Here is a 14,677-nt window from a genome sequence, read left to right on the forward strand (position 1 = left end):
TTCTCTCCTACCTACAACTTATCGGCTATTCTTCTATGCGCGACTCGTCGAACTTTCAATCCGTTTTCTAACGTCCCTCGCTAACGAACCGATCGACGATCAATTTAACAGTTGTGAAATTATCGATCTCATTGTCTCGTGCTCTTCGATTCCAAAGAAAGTTCTGGCAGTTTAATGGAATACCAAATAAAAAGACGAGAGAACAGAATATTAGCCCTCGAGACGATACCAAAAGTTCGACGTACGGTTTCATTATGGAAAGGAAGGTATCATTATTATAGTACTAACTCTTAAAAATTAAAATTATCGCATCTTCTATCGCGCTTCGACAAACGACACAGAGAGGTTTCAACGATAATCGTCGAAGAAACGAAGCTAATCGTAATAAATAACAACGTTCAAACGTTGTACTCGATATACCACTCGTTCTTGCGTAAATGGCATAGAATATCGTACAAGTAGAACTTTCAAGTTATTCTTGAGGGCCAGACCGTATCGATGCAAGGGGAATTCTTTCGATCGTTCCCACTTGGTGGAAGAAAAGAATTCTTCTTACATCTTAATCTAAGATATTTCAATAAAAAAAAAAAAAAAAAAAAAAAGAAAAAAACGGCAACTTGTACATGTCGCAGGTAGAGTGAAAGTCAGTCGCGTAATCCAATGACCAAGGACGAAGTGAATTTCCTTTCTTCTTAACTTATCGCGTATCTAATTTCACCTGAGTAAGAATATTAATTTCCTTTCTTCTCTCTCTCTCTCTCTTTACTTTTTCCCTAGTCGAAAGCATTTACTGATAATTGCTTTACGTTAAACTTTGGCTAACGTAAGGCGCCAAGCTTGCGTCTTTTTTTTTTGGAATTGTGTAATCTTCGAAGCAAGACTGTTCCTCCCGCGCCGTGAACTTTGAGGGAGCGTTACTTGCGATAAACGGCTACGAAGATTCGTTTAGTTTTCCTCTTCATCATTTAGGACGATTATGAGAAACGAGGAGAACGACGAAAGCTTGCGTTCCTTCGAGTCTCGATAAGGACGAAGAAGAAGCAAAACGAGACGAACTTCCTCCTTTCGGGTGGATCTCGATCAGGTCACTTCGGAGGGCTCCCTGAAGGCTTTTTTGTTTTTATCGATATCTTCTTTTATCGATGTCCTGATACTACGATGCGTGTGACTGCTGAGACTGCGATAACTTGCTGGAACTTTTGTGGTGGCTAGACGTGTGTTTCTCCTGAAAATACAAATACAATTGTGGGTACTCGATATTTTCAACGCCTCTCAGAAGAAGAAGAAGAAGAAGAAGTAGAAGTAGAAGTAGAAGTAGAAGAAGAAGAATATATGAAGAATCGATAAAAAGGAAATCGCTCTCTATGTAAACCATATACGGAATATTGAAACTTGTTCTCCATTTCTAACGGTGGTGTTTTCTTTTCTTCTACGGTATCTGTTATGAGAGAAACCGAAAAGGAGGAACGTTTTAGGTCGATCTGTTGTGAAATGTGACATTAATGAGATGTTAATCGGTCGTGCCAGAATCAAGTGGTGGCAAGTACACAATTGTACGAATGGATTTGCAGGTATTCAGTTGAATATATAGTAAAAAAAAAAAAAAAAAAAAAAAACGCTCTGGTGAGAGAAGAATCGCAATGGCAACTGAATAAAAGAAAGATGGAAAGAGGTTTGCTAATCGCGGTTAATTCTCCTTTAATCGTGGTCTCCCTCGAGGTCGAAGGGACGCTGGCAAAGGATGAAATGAAACGCAAATTGAAGCAGAATCCTTAAAAACTGAATACATGCATACAACAGGAAAAGCTTGCTACCGCGCGCATGCTCATGCAAAATTACACGCACACAATACACTCGTGACAAACAACAATAGCATCGACGTTTTCATAGACGATACAACATGGGCAAACTTCATGGTACCCTCCACCAAGCGAATAAAATCAAACAACAACATGTGTGCCTCCCGTACTGGAAACTGTTCGCTTCCATCTATGATGCGCGTATAAATGAAGACTTTTACACATATGATAATAATCTTATTACATACTGATAGCTATGATATATAATGTTAGTACACAAAAAGATGCGGCGAGATGGTGTGCGATATTATATCTGAAATATATGCATATATATACGTCTATACACGCACAGCTGATGATATTCGTATATGCATACATATATTTATTGTATGGTGTGTTAAGAAAGAGACAAAATAATCACTAAGGTACTTTTCGTTTCCACAGAACGTTTATTTCCGATGCTTAATTCTTTTCTTGGTCGAACACGTGACGCGTACGATCCCTGATTTAATATCTAATCAGTAACCATAACTGTGGCCTGTAACACAGTTTCATTTTAGAATAGTACGACGTAAGCACCTGCGTTTTCTAATAAATCAACAGCTCCGTTTTATCTCTTGGTGCACTTGAAACGCGTTACGCATATATATATATCTGTACAATGATAAAGATCCATCCAGTGAACAGTAGTGTATCATACAATGATAACAAAATAAGCGACAGTGATTCATAATGAATGAAAGTTTCGCAAGTTTCATCTAAGAATTCTACGTTCGACAACATCCGTAAACGCAGGTGTTTATCGTAAGTGAAAAAAAAAGAAAAAAAAAAAAAAAAAAAAACAGGTAACGTACGCGACAAGTGGGAAATATACATTGTGTACAGTATTGATGCAGTGTTCGCAATGTTACACATCTCCTGTTTCTCTTCTATATATAGCTGATCGATTCGTAAATTTTATATTATTTATGATCGCTGGTCACATGCGTGGGCTCGTGTATTATTATCACTATTATATTTAATATAAATATATATAAGTATGTATGTATATATATATATTTATATTTATATTTATATTTATGTATATATAACTCTCTTTGAATTGTTCACTATCGGAGAGTACAAAAACCTATATAATTTACCTTAGCAATTATTTTGTCTTCGTACGACTTGTACAATTGCACAATTTTAACTAGGCCGATCCTGTTGATTTCTCGTAGCCTCTTCTTTTCTTTAACGAATCACAATCCGATGCTGCTACGAATCCTGTCCTACGAATCTTCCTTCCGTTTTACAATGCCATTTTCGATTACATAATTATTATCGTTCGAATAAGGCTAGGACTAAGAGGTTCTCGTTCCGAACTGATTCAGGAAGAAGAAAGCATGCATCGAGCGATCGTTCCAATCCAATCCAAGTACAACGTAAAGACAGGTTTCTTAAAATAAAAAAAAAAGGTTAACTTTCGATAAAATCTAGATCGAAGCGCAGATTCTTCCTGAATGTTCTCTTCTTCTCGTCTCGATCTTCGGTTACGTACAAATCTTAAGGCCCACGACGAACTCGAATGATTACGCATGTGCCTTTGAAAAATAATCTCTTCTGCCGTGCAAATTTCTATGTACAATGCGCATCGTTTTATACGCGAGCTGACCTCGCGTGGAGGAATCGAACAGAGAGAGAATTTTGCACTGAGAAGCCTGAAAGGAGGCAACGGTCATAGCAATCGCACAGTACACACGTAACGGTCCAACTTGAAAATACTAGATACTAATTGCGACAATAGTTAGAACAATAACAACAATTACATCAACGCGCCGTAACGCTAGCGGCATGATTAAATTCCTGTCTTGTCACAATGGCAAATCACAATGCACGCGCGTACGCGTCCGATTTGTGGGTGTATGGGTGTGTGTGTGTGTGTGTGTGTGTCTATGTATTTTATGTAAATATATAAACGCATTCTTAATAGATCCTATACTTTGTAATATATTAATCACACTTTCTCTCGCTCTCTTTTGACACGTTCCTGAGATAATATCTATTTTATATCAATCATTACTCTTACTTTGCGTTGCATATTTACACACGTGTATATATGCATCATACAAGACGTAAATGATGTACTGATAAGAATTAAAAGAAAAGGAAAGAAAAAAAAAAAAAAGAGAAACTATGCGGGCCGCGGTATTCCAAATAAATAAAAAAACAATCTACGTACACTAAAGACAATCGAGCTCGAAGCATTGTACAAGAGAATGTAAAAAATAAAATCTTAGGTAGGAAAATCCTTAACTCTATTAATCGCCGAATCCTCCTCGATTCGACGCGCTCAATGAAAAAAAGTGATCGTCTTTTCGTCGAAATGTTAGAAACTCAACGAGTCGTCTCTTCAAAACTCGATAAAAGTTGTCTGAAATTTCCGTACGGATACGTCGAAATTCACAGAGAAAAGAACAAAAATGCCTAAAATACACTTTCCAGTGTAACAGCGTTCTAATTCGGATACGAGAGACAAATGGAACCACAAAAAAAAAAGAAGAAAAAAGATAAAAAGATAACGCAAAATTAACATGTCTACAATCATCGTATACTAACAGTGAGAGAAGATTCTATACAGTTTGTCGTTTCACGATGATCCTAATTGTAATCCGTCTCTTTCGATAGGTCGGGTTCTCTTTTGCGTCACGTTACAGGAACGTGGAGCAAACGTGTCGACATTGTTAAAGAGAAAGACGTATAAATAGGATATCACGAAACAATTAAAGACAGCCGTGGCAGAAGTAAGACCTTCCGTGTCGTCGCGCCAACAATTTTTCGTTGTTGCAAAACTATTTTACACTCTGATGCAACTTTGTTCGTTCGCGAAGAAGCCCACCGCGTTCTAATAACCCTTTGCGTTCCTTGCAGTAGTAAGTCTCGCGACAATTTAATGTTATCTCTTAACTTATCGCGTACTCCGTTTAAAGATCGCGATTTCGGTACCGGAATAAGAAAAGGGATTACAGTAGTGAACGTAAAGAAAGCGTAGTAAAAAATTGGCCAGCCTCGACTGGTTCGCATGATAGAGCGAGAAAATAAAATAGGACTGCAAAGGGTTAGTCGGAAAGAATCCTGTTAATATATTCATCCGCGTATAAAAACAATGACAATGCGATACAATGTGTTAGTTCCAACAAAATTATGTATAGTACTTTTACAAAAACGTACACTTCCAAATTCGTATTAATATTACACTTATATTCTCCGAGCCACTCTCACCACTTTTCCACTGCATACGATACATTGTTCTGTTTTTTTTTTCCTTTTTCCTTTAAGTAACTTTTTAAGTTTTCCCTAGAGCCATTTACACCCGTTTTCAAATACGACAATTTGATTACGCGAACGCAACATTCCGCATACCACCCTTTCTTCGGAACCCTTTGCCAGCAAAGGAAGTTTTCATCGACTACTCCACCCAACTTGTTCGCTCGTCAAAGTAGCTTTTTAAATATTCACTCCTCGTTATCGTGATATATATATATACGTATATTATATATATTTATAAAGGAGAGGAACAAAAAGAATAAAAAAAGAATATTCTCCTTTTCTCGATCTCTACAATTGAGCATTTGTTAATTAAAATCTATCAACCGTTTGACCCTCAACGCAAAACATAGTAGTTACCCCTTCATCTTTGATCTGGCAGTGTTTCGTCCACGAATCTTCGCGACAACGTTTTCTTCCTTCCCTTGTACCCGTTTTTTCTTTTTAGCCAAGAAACGCCGAAAGAAAATTTTGTCGTCTCAAGAAAAAGAACAACTATTTACGTTTGAAAAAAAAAAAAAAAAAAAAAATAGAGAAAAGTAGCCGCCTCGAAGTTACATTACTTTTTCAAAATCCAAGGAGACCTTACCTTGTACGTATCTCTCGAAATAGAATCGAATAAATAGTCAATTCGTTCGACAAGGAACACGAAACAAGGCTATCTACGCGTAGCGCGTGATCGACGTCTTCCCGATGCAGTTACTTGCGGTTTCTGTTCTTTTAATTCCTCGAACGAGGGGATGGGAGGCTCTCACACTCATTAACTACTGTAAGGAGATGCGCTACAGGTACAAAGGTGGAAAGATCAAAGTGGTAATTTGTAACACTAGATGGAATAGAGATCGTACGATACCATGCTGCTACTTCTACCATTCACAAACTGGAAAGGAGAAGAAGAGAGGATAGAGGCAAGGTGAAAAAAGTGTACATCTCTTCAAGATCGAAGATCGATTCTACCGGAATCTCCAGCCACTTCTTTTTCTCGTTTCCTCTTCGAGAGGGAGAGCGCAAAAGATGCTCGAGTCCGAGTGTTGAACAGCCCCCCGCGAGGCAATCGAATAGGCGAAGGGGAAAAGAGAGAAGGCTAAAAGAAAAGAAAAGAAAAGAAAAGAAAAGAAAAGAAAAGAGAAGAAAAGAAAAAAAAGAGAGAGAAAAAGTGGCTGGAGTCGGCTATCGCTACTATGAAAAGTACCTCTCAAGTCCACTACAAGACAGGATTTCCGTACGAACGTTATTCCGGAGGTGGAGGCGGAGGTGGCGAGGAACTAGGAGGAGGACCGCTCGGCAACGGTGGTGGTGTGTTGGATTCCTGCCGGGCAGACGCAACCGGGATGATGCTCTGATTTTGTCGCATGTTCGGCGGTAAGGACGGTGGCGGCACGGACGTGTCGATGGCACCGTCTGACGTCATAATGACGTTACCCGCCGGATACATTGGGTATTGTTGCTGATACTGGGAATAGTACATGACGGTATCGAAAATGTATCCGGCGTGGTTGTATATCGAGGGTGGCGGGTAATTGGGAAAGAAATAAGAATCCGGTTGCGATTGATTAACGTGGGCGGCCCTCGGGTAGCCTGGATCGCCGCGAGCGGACGGGGGATGGGAATGATGGGGATTACGGGGATTGTTACTGTAGGTGTCTTGTTGATAGTAGCCGTCGCGCTGCCCGGGAGCACTGTAATGGCCCGCCGATCCTGCTGGTGGTGGACCACGCCCGATATACTGGCGGCCGCCTCTACCGCCTCCACGTACCTTGTTATTGCTGCCCGAGTTATAGTGTCTGCCGTTCTGCCGTTCGCCTGGCCGGTGTTGTCCGTAACCCGCCGACGAAACCTGCGATTGCTTCTTCGTTGGTGGGACAGAAGTCGTTAGCCACTCCTTTATTTCGGTACGCTCGCGTTTACGGCTCTCCGCGTTGGCCGCTGCGAACTCTGGAACGATACTGCTCGAGCTGCTCGTCTGCGACGGTGCCCCCGTACTCCTCGAGATGATATCCGTGCGGATTTTTATCTTCAACGGAGCCTGGACGACGGACTGGGCCGGCGAACTCGACACACTGTTCGTCCCCTTCAGTCTCTCCTTCGCGATAATTATCTTGATGTTCTGCGGCGATTTATTCTTATCGGCTGCCACCGCGCTCCCACCGATGCTCCCTGTCGACTCTGTGCTTAGATTTAATTTATCTTTAGGAATAGTAATTCTGATAGGTACCGCGGCTACAGCCTCCTCTCCTCCCTTCTCCTTATCCTTCTCTCGATGTTTCTCTTTGTCTTTGTCTTTATGCTTGTGTTTGTGTTTGTCCTTGCTCTTCTCTCTGTCTTTGTGTTTGTGTTTGTCCTTCTTCTTCTTCTTCTCGCTCTTGTGGTGCTCCGATCGCTTCTCCTCCGCGGGCGGTACGACGGTGGTCAACGTCGTCGACGTCGGTATGGAAAGGATCGATTCTGTACTGGTTTGTATAGGACCGGAAATGGCGCTTATATCGACGGTCGAAGCGATCATAGGCTCGCTGTTAACAGACGACAGAGGCAGGCATTGAGTTTGAACAGGGTCTTGATGCGTGAGCGACATCGAATGAGATATAGGTGGCTGATGGTGGTGTTGTTGTTGTTGTTGTTGTTGTTGTTGTTGCTGTTGCGGTGGTTGCTGTTGCTGCAATTGCTGCTGCTGCTGCTGCTGCTGAAACTGCTCCTGATGGACTTGCGACGGTATTTGACTAAATTGTTGGATATTCTGAAGTAACGATGGCATCGGCGCTAAAGGTTCCTGAAGCAAAGCGCTTATGCTTTGAGCGGACTTCATTGGCGATAAATATTCACCTTTTACCTGCGAGTGCTCAGCCCTTATCGGTATGTCCGTCTTGAAGGGTTCCTTTTTGCTCTGAAACTCCTGAGGCTCTTGTTTCGTTAAACCAATATCTATACCGTTTGTCAAGCCCTGCTGATTCGACGATACCTGTTGCTGCACTGGTGCAGTTCCGTAACGCGATATCGTTGGCTCAGAGTCGAACGGTTTGATAAGTTCCGGTGGTTTCATGTCATTCGCGATTTGAGTGGCTCTGCCATTTGCCGATGGATTGTCTCTGATGGGTTGTATGAGCTCTGGTACCCTACCAAGCATTTTAGCGGCCTCGAAACTGGACGTATCCTCCATTTTTGCCTTCACCTGTTGCTGTCCACCCTCGCTGGTACTGCCGGTACGATGCCTTTTATGGGACGCCGCAGAAGCATCGCTGGCCGTTCGTTTGTTCGATTGTGTCTCGTGCTGTTGCAGGCCTGGCGGACTCGCGAAAGGTGATACTAAATTAAAGCCTATCGACGTATCCGATACGCGTTCTTGTTGTTTAGGAACTTTTGCAGCCGATGGCGGCGTCTTTTGTTTAGTCTTAGGCCTCTGCGAATGAGTTTCTCGAGGCGTTGGTACTTTTTCCGGACTGAACAGCGATTTGGGCTTGCTAGGAGGGGTTTGTAATACGCACTGTTGGGCGTCGGATGAACTTTTCTCCATGTCGTCGTGCCGTAGTCGCCTTTCAGTTTTCGGATCGTCCACGTTGTTTAAAGACGGTAAACTCGACGATTGAGAGCTACCATTTTTAATCGTATCCTTCAATATCTGGGACACACCGTGAGCCGTATGCTGGCTCGACATCGTCTTCGAAGTCAACGATTTCTGATTAAGCAATAAAGTCGAACCGGAGCTGGTCGGCGATTTTTCCTGCGCGAGCGAACTCTGGCTACTACTACTCGCAAGTTTCGCATCGGTCAGGACTGCGCCGGTGCTGGCCTGGATTTTTTCCGACTGATTGTACTTCGTATGATGCGACGGTTTCTGCGTACTCGAAGAATACGGTACGTCGAGCGTCGGCTTAGGCGGAGGTAAGGGTTTCTCGATAAGCTTCCTGACTTCTTCGCACCTCTGCTCCAACGTATCCGACTTTCTTTGTCGATCGATTCTCGTTGGATCCTGATATTTGTATGGCTTTTGGTCGTTATCTTTTCTATGCTCTACCGGCTTGTGCCTCGGATCGTACATCCTTTTGTCGTGTCCTTGGTGTTTACTTTCCGCTCCACTTGATCTGTATACACTATGATTATTATTACTAAGTTTCTCCTGGATATTCCCGTGAGACATCGGGTCCTGCAACGTTCCAACCTCCGGTCTGTGAGTAGTGGAATCCGTCAAAGAATTATCCAAAATCGGTTCCTTCGGTATCACGTGACTATGAGAATGAAGAGTGCTACTACTACTACTACTATTACTGCTGGTACTTGTACCAGTGTTCGAATTGTACTCTCTTGGTAACCTCGACCTGTTGGGATCACGATTTGGTTCCCTAGCTTGAGTACTACTCGAATGTCTTTGAGGCACCGGTTGTCCAACTTTGATATCTGGTCTGTGATGATGATTGTGATGAAGCGTCTTCTGCCCAAGAGACAACGGATGTTTGTTCAGCACGTTTGTACTAGACGTAGGTTTATGATGATGCGAATGATGCTTAATGTCTGACGCGTGACCCTGCGCGGCTATCGTCGGTGCTTTTTCTCTTTCCATACGCTCGCGTTCCTTCTTCTCTCGATATTCCCGGTAATCTACAGGAGGTCTTGCAGGTGCAGGAACATTTTGTTTCTTTTCGTCTTGTTTCTCCGTTTGATGAGGTCGATTTGTATGGAATGTCAGTCCACCATCGGCCGTCGTCGCCGGAGACTGTACCTTGCGAGGTTCCGCATCCTATCCGAGCAAAGGTTGAATAGAATTATCGAACAAAGTTTAGTTTACTACGATGCAAAGTATTTACTATCGATAAACCAAATACTTACGAAAGGTGAATTCGGTAAACTAGGATGGTTAATGCTTGGACTTTGATTAGCGGATATGCTCATTATCTTTCTTTTCAATCTTGACGGGCACTTATCGAATATATGAAGGAATTCTGCGGTAAGCTCTTGTAAAAGTTCAGACGTTACACTCCTGTCGACGTACCAGAACCAGTGTTTCCCTTCTGTACTTTGAGGTATCTAAAAATATATAATTACAGTTATATCTGCGCATAAGAAGAAAAAGATGAAAGGAATGAAACATTTCTCAACTGGTAATCTATTAAGGAATATAATATTAATGACATTCACCTCCCAATTCGACCATTTACAAGCAAGATGTATGCAGAAACAGGCAACTACAGTTGGCTTGTACTGCAGACACATGGTTGTTAAATGCAAACTGAAAATAAAAAATTATCTCATAAATTGGCGCGTGAATAACAACATTTGTTTAGTTAACACTTTTTTACAAAATATAACCCAGGGCGTGTAAAAAGAACTGTACCATAAAAACGGAAGTACTAGTTCCATGAAACATGGGTAATATCGGGATAAAACCAGGACGAATTTCTTACGATTCGTTGAAGATAATCAACTGCAATATTCCCAATTATCACTTCCATAAACGGAATTTAATTCCAAAGAGTACGTTTCCAAAACAGTTAAAAAAATAGAACATGTTAATGTAATACTTTTTCGCGATGAGCTCTAGATAAAAATTTCTATATAGACATTATTTCTATAGCTAAAATCAATATACGCGTGTAACATTTTACTGTGTATTAACAATTATAAATATAAGCCCTACAATACTCTGTTGTATCGTAACAAATTTACCAAAGTTTGCCCCAACATAATCCCATGATAGAATCAATTTTATTTTAATTAACTTTGATACTGGAAACAGACATGGAATCGAGAACTAAAACTGTAAGAAACGTTAAGATTTCATGTATTTGAGAGAGAGAGAGAGAGAGAGAGAGAGAGAGAGAGAGAGAAAGAGAGAGACGACGACGTTCAAATTACTTTGTAACACAACAGAGGTAGGCTAAGGCTTGATTTACTAATTACTAATTATTCGGTCGCGGTTATTATTTGTTCAAATATTACTCATCGCATAATACATGAACGAATTCTAACCAGAGTATGCTCGTACCACATTCATCTAATTATATGCCTCTAATCATTTAGTTTGAGTTGATTATTAAATATTTGTTAACATTCACTCGTCGTCATTGACGCTACTTCCGCATTCGTATCACTCATTCTTAATTCGTTTTGTGCATCTACCGCTTAAAAATAAGTGTATATAAATATAAAAATAAAAACTGGACAATATATACCGTAATGTAAGAGAAAACGATCAGTCCTTAAGAATATTTCATTTACCTTCAATTAAGCAATCCTCATCGTGAACTTAGTTTACGAAATAAACTTCGTTTCGCTTTGGCATACGTTCTCTTTAGAATCAGACATTACCGCGACTGCAACGCAACATTCCTCCCCAAAAGTTACTGTTGACATTTAAACATTCGCATTAGAATTCAGTGAAAGTATGAAATCAAAGTAAACTTTTCTATATACTAAACTTTCCTTATTAATTACATGCATGCTCTTAGAAATATCCAACTTAAAAACGAATCGATTCGCGCGAGCTCCAAATGCGAGACAAGTTTCAGGTGATTTTCATTTCGCGTTTACTTTGCTTTCGAAGAAGAAAATAGGTCAGAATGTTGCGCCAGTGGCTATTGCCTGACAGTCTTAGCTTGGAAATATGCTCCAGCTGGCATCTATTTGACCAGAAGACTGCTAAGAGTAAGAGATACTAGGAAATAATGTGTAGCCACCTGTTAGATGCCATGAAGTATGAAGTCTGGGCTAAGTCCTTGCTCGCTGTAAACAAATTTACAATACGTCGGTTAAATTCTTCTTTCAATTTTTATCTTGAGAAGTTTACAATTTTTTATTGTTCGTCGTTTCATTTAAAGTAATAACGATAAACTTGTGACGATATCTTCTCGAGGAAACACACGCGCGGGAGAAGGTGAAAGAAAATAAACATCCCGTCGGACGTAATTTATATACCTTTAACCAGTTGACAACATCTAACAACATGCGTGTGGGGATGATCAATGGCGACATCAAACCCCAATGTTTGTAGTAGGACATTTTCGTTAAAAACCAGATCCTGAGCTTGCTCGAGGTATTGCTGAAAGAGGAAAGAAAAGCCAAACGCGTTAAAACTATTAGAATTCATTATTTATGGGTAGAAATGTATAGTGTTTTCCCCTTAATTCCCTTAATTTTACCTCGGATCTGACATCAGGTGGGGGCTGATCTCTGTGGAGACACATGTGTGCCATTTTGATAACATGTTCTAACTTGCGCGGTTGTTCTTCGACTTTTGCTGCCAAAAATAGTGCTGCTGCTGCAATTGCATTCCTGTGGAAATGTGATAGCGAGTGGAATACGTAGAACCTGTGCATATATACTATTGCTGTGTTGATACATAATTGTGACCTATATTTCTTTAGTTAAGGAAAACGTTAAGTAAACACCAATGTATGAACTACCATGTTACATTTATCTTACTCCGGAGATATATCTTTAAATCATTTTTAGCGTTTCTAAAATTATGAATACAACTTTCTAAAATTATGCTATACAAATAAACAATAGAAACATAAAAGAAACGTTGAAGCAACAAACATAATTGAGATGCGCTACTTGTTGTTTGATTATCTTTAAATTATATGGTAAGATTAAAAAATAGAGAGCACAATAGATTATATGTAAATAATTTTATTTAATCCGTATATTACATGAATGTAAAAATATTTGATTTAAGTCAAGATCTTCTTCATTTATATTCTCTACTGTATTAATGTTCGTTTCTGAGACAATTTGTTATCTAATTAGAAGGAAAATATTTAAAAATTCAGACGTTAAAAATGAGACGTTTTTCAATGACAACATTGTACCGATAAAAAATGACACAAAGGCTAGGTTGAGGTTCTCATTTTTGGTAAGAGAGATAACTAAGACATTTATGTACGACTTTCAAATACGTATCTGAAACATAAAAATATTATAGAAAATACAAACATTTTCTACATGCTAGGCAAAGTATCGTATTTGTATTATTAACTATTGTACGAAGAATCTGAAGAAAGTTTAGCGATAAAGATTCGACGAATTACTTAGCCGAGAAGCAAGCCTGCGAGATACGAGACCGTAATCGAAGATTAGATTAGATTAATAATCTATGGTATCGAAATAAATCAAATAAACAATTAGAGATATAATTAAGAAGAATGGTAAAGTTGCATAAAGAATATGAACGGAAATTGTGATTTCAGTATTGGTAGTACTGTCAAACTTGGCAAACAATGTTGTCTTTCCATGACCCTATTTTCTTTGGCCTCGTTTTGGATAAGAAATTTCTGGATGGCGGTTCGATTAACTCACGATTATTTAGAGCTGACCGTGGATATACCGGGGACAGGAGAATAATATGAAAACTGATGGCACGCTACAGCTAACATAACGAAGTTCAATATGGAGAATCGTAATCATGACGCGTGACCTCTTCTTTCGCACGTCACTCATGTTTACAACACGTTATGCATCTGACGGGTTGGTTCGAAATTCGTACTGTTTGAGAATGGTTACGTAAAGGGAGGAGAGAAATAGGTGAACGTGGAGAGCAGTACGGGACTGTTCGAACGGGTGGTAAAAGTAAAAAGCGAGCAGAGAGAAAATGATTACAGGGACAAGGGGAAAGGGAGGTTGAGAAACACGCAAGTGAACATGCATTTGTTAAAAGGATACACCACGAGCCGCTGGCCCATATCCTGAATGAAATTTGCTGCCTGCTGCCTGTAGCTCAGTTCCTTATCCGCGTCGATGCCGCATCTTCTGCTCGGCGTGTTTGTAAGCTGTTCTTTCGTAAAGTACCATTTTTCGTCAGCCGCCATTTATATGTACACACAACTCGGTACTAACGATGCGCACTTCACGGCGAACGCAACGCACAACAGCAACACGTTGACAACTTCACGTCACTATGCTGACCGGAAACTCCACTCCAAGTTCATATTCGGTGAAATTTTCGCACTCGAACATAATCACGCGTCTCAATTGTCGTCGAATCTATTTTCGAAGAACATTTACACTTTACCAGCTTCGATAGCTGTCGCTCTTCCTCCATCGATTGGCTTCCATTTATTCTTTACTCGGCTCGCACTTTGTTCGGACGTGCCATTTCAAATTCCGGAAATGCTATTTCCTTTCTCGAGTCGCTTGGTATGCGCGTCCAACTTCACGGTGCTGCTTTGGAATCGTGGAGTAGATTAAAAAAATGAACTTTAGAAATTCCTCGAACGCTTCGTTCTACCTCCGTTCGTCATATCATGCGTATGACGTTAGATTGTCGTAGTTTACAGGTTGATACGAAACTTTACGATACCGTTAAAGTTATTTTTATGGACGTTTTATTTGTTGAATATTTTACAAAATGTTTTGCCGCATGGTAATCATAATCATAACGAATAGAGTGAACTTTTCGTTAGTACATCACAGCGACGATTGATAATTTCGATAGATAGTTTTCACAGGTTTAAATAAATGCATCGTAATTCAGAGCACGACGTTGTATGTACGTGATCGTACACCACGTTTAGAGAACTTGATTTACCAATTATTTTGGCAAGTTACGAGGTTGGTTATAAAAAGGAGTGTACCACTCTTCCATC

At 40.3% G+C, this 14,677-nt stretch overlaps 3 protein-coding genes across 4 annotated transcripts in view; 1 reads left to right on the forward strand and 2 right to left on the reverse strand.

Annotated features, from left to right (window-relative positions):
• Positions 1 to 14,677, reverse strand: part of LOC143431888 (zinc transporter foi-like) — a 93,967-nt gene that overhangs the window by 69,291 nt on the left and 9,999 nt on the right. The window lies entirely within an intron of this gene.
• The window catches only part of LOC143431891 (uncharacterized), a gene marked incomplete at its 5' end in the record, with an annotated part of 76,322 nt that overhangs the window by 37,015 nt on the left and 24,630 nt on the right, over positions 1 to 14,677 (forward strand). The gene's annotated exons all lie outside the window — the stretch shown is intronic.
• LOC143431714 (uncharacterized) lies at positions 975 to 14,049 on the reverse strand. Of its 2 annotated transcripts, none has more exons than XM_076908654.1 (8): positions 13,755 to 14,049; positions 12,233 to 12,443; positions 12,009 to 12,132; positions 11,771 to 11,816; positions 10,233 to 10,323; positions 9,924 to 10,121; positions 6,298 to 9,834; positions 975 to 1,225 (listed from the first exon to the last, which is right to left on the reverse strand). In XM_076908654.1, exons 1-7 carry the CDS (start codon positions 13,898 to 13,900, stop codon positions 6,337 to 6,339), a joined length of 4,314 nt encoding a protein of 1,437 aa, XP_076764769.1. In that variant the 5' UTR covers positions 13,901 to 14,049; the 3' UTR covers positions 975 to 1,225; positions 6,298 to 6,336. The 2 variants fall into 2 exon arrangements, with proteins under 2 accessions (XP_076764769.1, XP_076764770.1); XM_076908655.1 differs by having other exon boundaries at positions 6,862 to 9,834; positions 13,755 to 14,048.

The sequence above is a fragment of the Xylocopa sonorina genome, unplaced genomic scaffold (genome assembly GCF_050948175.1).
Source record: "Xylocopa sonorina isolate GNS202 unplaced genomic scaffold, iyXylSono1_principal scaffold0014, whole genome shotgun sequence".
Lineage (NCBI taxonomy): Eukaryota > Metazoa > Arthropoda > Insecta > Hymenoptera > Apidae > Xylocopa > Xylocopa sonorina.

Coding starts and splice junctions, on each gene's coding strand:
- LOC143431714 (XM_076908654.1), bottom strand. CDS start 13,900: ATGGCGGCTGACGAAAAATGGTACTTTACGAAAGAACAGCTTACAAAC. Junction 12,133..12,232: donor CACCTGATGTCAGATCCGAG/GTAAAATTAAGG, acceptor TTCCTCTTTCAG/CAATACCTCGAGCAAGCTCA. Junction 10,122..10,232: donor GTAAATGGTCGAATTGGGAG/GTGAATGTCATT, acceptor ATATATTTTTAG/ATACCTCAAAGTACAGAAGG.